The sequence below is a fragment of the Humulus lupulus genome, chromosome 5 (assembly GCF_963169125.1).
Source record: "Humulus lupulus chromosome 5, drHumLupu1.1, whole genome shotgun sequence".
NCBI classification, from domain to species: Eukaryota; Viridiplantae; Streptophyta; class Magnoliopsida; order Rosales; family Cannabaceae; genus Humulus; species Humulus lupulus.
Window position 1 is genome coordinate 30,415,565 of NC_084797.1, and position 6,935 is coordinate 30,422,499.

A 6,935-nucleotide genomic window follows, 5' to 3' on the forward strand; every position below is an offset into this window, starting at 1 on the left:
TACGCACGTTCACGCTGCGTGTCCGAGAAGTCAGGGATATATCAGACACGTGATGTCTGATATGTGCACGTTTACCTTGCGTGGTTGACTTTATAAGGGGTCATAGCTTCCAACTCTAGCTCGTACCACGAGCTAGATGCTTCCCTCGACCTGTGACCTTCAGAGTCCAACTTAGTCTAACCTTGGCGAACCCTTAGGCTACCTCAAGCTGAGGAGGTAGGATCTTTCGATGGCAGCTCCGGTCTGTGGGGATGTCCACGTGGCTGATACAGTTTAAGCCGTATCTCAACTCGCTAATAGCCCGTGGGAAAATCAGGGCGTACAGGTACATTACTAAAAAAATTCAAAATTATTTTTTTAGTTTTAACTAATTACTACAACACCACTTAGAAAATAAAACTGATTTTTGTTGTCATAACTAGTTACCACACATCACTACAAAAAAATTGACAGTGACACATGATTACTATCACAAAAAATTTTGTTTGATAGTAGTACCCAGTTACTACGGATAAAAATGTTGATTGAAGAAGATAAAATATGGAAGAAAAGAAGAAATGAGAATAAAAAGTATGGTGATGAATGTCTCATATTTACAAAGAATTTTTATAAAAAAAATATTTTATAAAATATGAATGATAAAAAATAATACAAATAAATTAAAATTATAAAAATAATCTCAAAACATATAAAAACTAACTACTAAAAATGTATAAATGATAAAATATGGTATATAAATAAAATTTTATATAGAAAAAAAAAATCCCATAAAAATGTAAACAAAAAAAAAAATCATAAAAAACTTAAGGACAAAAAATTGCCATATTTTTCAAAATTTAAGAATGAATTCCATATTTGGTGTAATTTCTTCACTCTCCATTTCTAAGGGATTTTTTCATAAATATGGCTTTTTAGCCATTAATATGCAAAAATATGTCATAAAAGGGAATACAAGTTTTAAAAATCCATAAAATAATACTTGTAAAAAAAAACCATATTTTTTAAAACTTAATTAAAAAAACCCATATAAAATGTAATTTTCACCATTTCTAATGCAAGGACTCACTATGATTTCTTTTGGCTGGGCTGGGCTGTGTTTTATTTACAAAAATACCATTGGCTGACAGAGTTTGTTTAGCGGCCCAATACTACAACGACCCACCTCAAAAACCAACTAGGTCTTCTAATATAGATATTTATATTTATATATATATAAATATATATATATATGTATATATTCGTTAGGGTTTTACTCGGCCGTCTGTGTTCTTCGCCATTATTTCCTTCGCCTTTGCCACTGGTTTCTGGTTGCAGAAGCAAAATTGTAAGAGGTATTGGCAATTGTTTATTTGTCTTATTTCAATATTCAGATATCAATTAGAATTTGTTGATTGGGTTTCGATCGTCAATTTTTTGGGCTTTTAATATAATTGAAATGCTTACCTTTGAGGATTGTGATGGTGTTCATGGTTTTTGGGGTGGTTTCTATTCTTAATTCCAATGTTCATTTCCCACATTTTTGTTTCTGAAACTTGAGATGTGTCTTCTTTTGAACATTTAAGAGACCCCTTTATGGTGTTCATGGTTTTTGAGGTGGTGTCTATTCTTAATTCCAATACCCATTTCCCACATATTTGTTTCTGAAACTTGAGATGTGTCTTCTTCTTTTTTTGGATATTTGAAGCATTCCTTTATGGTTTCTGCTGTAATTTTTAGAGTCTCCTGGATTAGTTAGGTAGGCGTTGCTTTTATTGTCGTAAAGTCTTGCATTGTCGCTTATCTTTTGAAAATACGCTTCCTTGTATTATATTATGAATTCAAATATTGCATATGATCAGTTTCAGGTTGCAGAAGTAAAATCGTAATAGGTACTTTCGATTTTGCTTCTGCAAACAGAACCTTATTGTTTAGTAAATTTTTGTTCAATGATAAGCTGAAATGAATTGATGGGAGTTGTTAGTAATTATAGCTTGATTGTATTGATCAAGGTAATGGCTCCTAAGCAGCCCAATACGGGCCTCTTTGTGGGTTTGAACAGAGGACATGTTGTGACCAAGAAGGAATTAGCTCCAAGGCCCTCTGACCGCAAAGGGGTAAGTCTATTATGTGTTATGCACAGTATGCTTATTTCTAGATTGTTAATGTTTTGAGGCCTTAACGTGTGAATCTTGATATTACATTTCATATGATGCCATTAAAATTATGTCAAGAGTATTTTTCAATTGGTTTTGTTTTCTGGTGTAGAAAACCAGTAAGAGGGTACATTTCGTCAGAAACTTGATTAGGGAAGTCGCTGGATTTGCACCATATGAGAAGAGGATTACTGAGCTTCTGAAAGTTGGAAAGGACAAGCGGGCTCTGAAAGTGGCGAAGAGGAAGCTTGGAACCCACAAGAGGGCGAAGAAGAAGCGTGAAGAGATGTCCAATGTTCTCCGCAAGATGAGGTAATTCCGAATGAACTTGATTAGTAGAATAATTGTGATTCTTCACTTGAGTAGGTTTATGATCTTCAAATAATCATTACACTAATAATATAATTCTGTTGTGGTTTTTCATCAAGTCATGTCAAGGGTTGTTAATGTTTTTTTATTGGCTTCCCAAAACTTGAATTTGTGACATGATTCAGTTGTGCATTATGTAGAGTAGTACGGATTGATTGTGGTTTTAATTCCTGTCTTATTTTCTTTTGTGATTTGCTTGCAGAGCTGGTGGAGGTGCTGAGAAGAAGAAATGAGAATTCTTTTTCTAGTTGTATTTGTGTTAGCCTTAGAATCCAAGTTCCTTTGAGATTTTGATCTTAGACGATACTTCATTTCAAATATTTGTTTGTTAAAGCGACATTAACTCTGGAAATTATGAAATGTGGCCTTTATTTTTGGTTTTATGATAGCGTTTTTTTTTTTGACAATTATGTTGTGTGGCCAAGTTTGGTCTACATGTTAGTTTTGAATTTAGACAATGTCTTTACTTTATCAATTGTGTCTCTAGTTAATGAACGTTTTAATGAGGCAGTTTAAACTTTAATTGGGTAATTTTTTGAGCTTGTACGATGATATATAGTGTGGATAAATTTTACCAAATCTTCGTATTATTGGACTATAGAAACAGTTACAATCAACATTGTAAAGCATATCTAAAGCTGATGCATCAGATTTATTTAAATCAAAACTATAATGGATATTTGGACAATTAATGTAACCATAAATCTGCTACTTTTTTCAATTAAGGATTTTCTAATGTTCAAAATTTGTTGGTATTCAGTTTGATGCTTTCTTTCCCAGTCTACAGTATTTTCAGCATTCATCTTTTTAAGTTCATCAATCATAGAGAATCACTTAAGATTAATTGTCTGAAACTATGTGCATTAGGTTGGCATTCTGAAACCAGAATTAGAGAAAACAAAGGCTGCTTTGGACATATAAAATGGCAAACTAAAACTGAAAGAAAAGTCCTTACAGCAGGGCTGCCTGAGTTATCCAGGCAATTAGAAGAAGCAGAAACTCGAGAGCGACATAATCGTAGGGTGAGACATATATGTTGGCCATGGCGAGTCCTCAAAACCAATGCAACTAACAATGTAAATAATAGAGTGCGAGATGTTCGGCGCATGATACCAGAAATGCAAGCATTTCTTCATTAAAATGTTTAATTCATATCGAGATCTTCAAATGTTTAGCTACCTTCTCTTCTTTTATTTATTTGTTCATTATTCATTTTTACCATTGTCTCATTCTCCTGTTAGTAACACAATTGCTTTATAGTAATTATCTCTACTAAAAAAAGGGAATCAGTACAAAATTTACTGCATGATAAACTCTTGGGCGAACTGAACATATAATGCATTAGATACATAAAAAATGTATAATTAGTTCAAACCAATTTTGCAACTACAGATTATACAATAAGTACATAGAGCAAGGTGATGGTTTCAAGGCAACTTTATATTACCTCGATCTCTTTTGTGACAAAGAAGATCCAATAAACTGATCAAAAGACAAAATACATACTTTTATTACATTCTCTTTTCAACTGGTTAATCAAAATGTTTTACAAATTCTTTCATAATGACCTTGATCTACATTAAAACAAAAACAAACATCAACTTAATAAGCAATTATAACTGTTATCCCCAAAAATAGAGATTGATGACGTGGCAAGCTTGACACTTGGAAATTTTTTTTGGGTCCCACTTGTTGGATTAAGTCTCGTGAGGGACTAAAAAATTTGCCTATATGTATACAAATATATAATTAAAAGAGCACACAACAATAACCATTACCTTAAATCTATTCAATTCCTCCCTATTATTAAGGAAAAGCACAAGGATAAAAAGATATTAGTTATAATAGTATTGTATTACTATTGTTATTAATTATCGATTAAAATTATATATATGTTTAATTATTTATTAATATTATCAAATTAAAAAAAGGACTATATAGTCAATTCAATAGATATTAATATTATTCTCTCACTTCTCACTCTCACGCCGCCTCACACATATACGGATTCCCTGTCATCTTTCTCAATTGAGACTTTCACATAAATTTTATGGATCCCTCTCTGCCGCTACTCACTCTCCCTCACTTGGCCGCCCACTACCTCTACCTGGGTCGATTTCCTCAGTCACACACTCGGCCTCTCCAAATCTCTAACTCCCTCTATATCTCTCTCACCACTCACCCCTCTCACGGTCTCGCCTCCCTCCCTCTCAGTCTCTATATAGTCGACAACTTCACGACGCCGGCAGCAAGGAAGGAGGTGAAGTGACACAAGTGGCATCTCTCATCTAATCGTCTCTGTCAAGTTCCACGACTCCACTATTTCTAGTGAATCACTGAGTCATTTCATCCTAAGCCGGTGCATCTCCATTCCTCAAGTTAAGTGGTATTAATCAAATCTTTATTTCTTGTTTATCTATCTCATCATATATTTATTTTGTTATTGCAAAATCAGATATTGTTTTTGAAAATCTGTTTTTAATAATTACCAAATTAATTGAATCAACAAGTTTAATTAAAATGCGAAATTTTTACAAGGTTCGGAAAGCCTTTCGGATAACCTACTCCTTGGGTACCATGCCCAGAGAATAAAACCAATTAGTAAAGAATCACAAGTACACAAATATTGACTTAAACAAAACAAGACTCCATCTTGAGATTTGTCGCAACTATGTTGTACTTCTATTCACAAATCTGGTTTTGGTTGAAACACTTAACCACTTAAATTTCCTTCAATGATTAGCGAGTGCTTGCTTCCTCCCGAAGCAAGGCTTGAAGAAGTCTCCTCCCGAAGACCTTAAGAGTTGTGTTCAAAATACAATCTATATCCAAAACATGAGTGTGATATAGACACACCAAAAAACTAAACACTCGGTTTATTACAAGATCACATGAACAAGGTGATCTTGTATAAAGACAAAGAACTCTAAAAAATATTACAATTCACTCAAAACAGTACACCAAAGAGTTCAACCATTCTCAAAGCCCTAGCATCCTATTTATAGAGACCATTTCATGCTAAGAAAGGTTGAGAGAGGATCCACAATAAATGCAAGAATATTTTAATTTACAGATTTTGTTATGACCGTCACAAAATCTGAGGGGACAACTTATACTTGTGTCATAACAGAATTTCCTAAAATAGAATAAGTGCAATAAACTCCCAAGGATATTATTTCCTGTAGTAAACAAACCTTGGACAGTAAGAAAAATATTACAAGAAAATCCAGAAATGAATTTAGTTAATCACAAAATATTTTTCTCATAAAAACAAGATATAAATTCAATTTTAAAGATATTGTGAAGATAAAAGAATGAATGAAGAATATTTGCAAATCCCACAAAATATTCCAAGGTAGTAAAACCAAATATCACAATATAAAAGAATTTAAATCAGTTTTTTTAAATAAAATAAGATATTTCCATAAATTTGTCAATTTAGGATTTTACAATTTCTCAATTTGGCAGTTTTATAGACAAGGCATATCTTTTTTTTTTTAAGAAAAACCTGCTAATTACATGTTAGTATTCAATCCAACAAACATGATTAAGAGACACACAAAGACTCCCCCTGTCAAACATAAACAGAGCGCACAAATAACGAGCAACCAACATAGTTCAACTAAAAAAGGAGATAACAAAAAAAAAATAAAGTACGCTCTCTCCCCCTCATTATCTAGAAAAAATGCCAAAGAAGAATAAAGAAACCAAGAGAAAGACACTTTTAGTGTTCGGTTACATTTATTAAAAGCATATAAAAATAAAGAGAGAGGAACTGAAACCGTGACAATTTGATCAAAAATCACAGATGCAGGATCAATAGATATACCTGTCCCAAATTTGAAAAGAAAGAAGGCCATGTCTTGAGTGATGGTTGAGGAGTGTGTGGTGGGAAGCCAATTTCTCATAGCAAATTTGAAAAGGACCGCATAAAAATGCATGAGGCCAGAGACTTTGAGTGAAGTGTTTGGTTCCCACACCATAGTTTGGCCAACCAATTCAGACATAACTTGATCTTTAGCAAATTCAATAGAATCATCATCGCCTATATGGATTAGATTGAGAACTCTAGCATTTTCAGCAGGGCTGAAATTATAACAATGCCCTCTGATACACCTTTTGAAACATAAAAGACTTAGGATCAAACAATTCATCATTCAAGTTTGTGTAGAATTCTTGTACCACCCGAGGAACATATCCATCAAAACAGATAAGGAGCGTAACCAACCCCGTTCTTCTATTGTTAGCAATACCCCAAAAACCCAACGAGGACCAAAAACATAATTTTTTTCACTAATGAAATCCCCATGCTAATATTTCATATTATTCTCATTACTATTAAAATAGTAATGAGTCCTTTAAGAGAACTATCTATTGGATCTCTCCCTGTTTGTGAATCTTGTCTAGAAAGCAAAATGACCAAGAGACATTTCT

The 6,935-nt window shown here is 33.1% G+C and overlaps 1 protein-coding gene across 2 annotated transcripts; it reads left to right on the forward strand.

Moving 5' to 3' along the window:
* The first annotated feature begins 1,209 nt into the window (after positions 1-1,209).
* On the forward strand, positions 1,210-2,882 carry LOC133834707 (large ribosomal subunit protein eL36y-like). 2 transcript variants are annotated; one of them, XM_062264403.1, is made up of 4 exons: positions 1,210-1,324; positions 1,989-2,093; positions 2,245-2,444; positions 2,704-2,882. In XM_062264403.1, exons 1-4 carry the CDS (start codon positions 1,229-1,231, stop codon positions 2,732-2,734), a joined length of 432 nt encoding a protein of 143 aa, XP_062120387.1. In that variant the 5' UTR covers positions 1,210-1,228; the 3' UTR covers positions 2,735-2,882. The 2 variants fall into 2 exon arrangements, with proteins under 2 accessions (XP_062120387.1, XP_062120388.1); XM_062264404.1 differs by having other exon boundaries at positions 1,211-1,331.
* Positions 2,883-6,935: the final 4,053 nt, after the last annotated feature.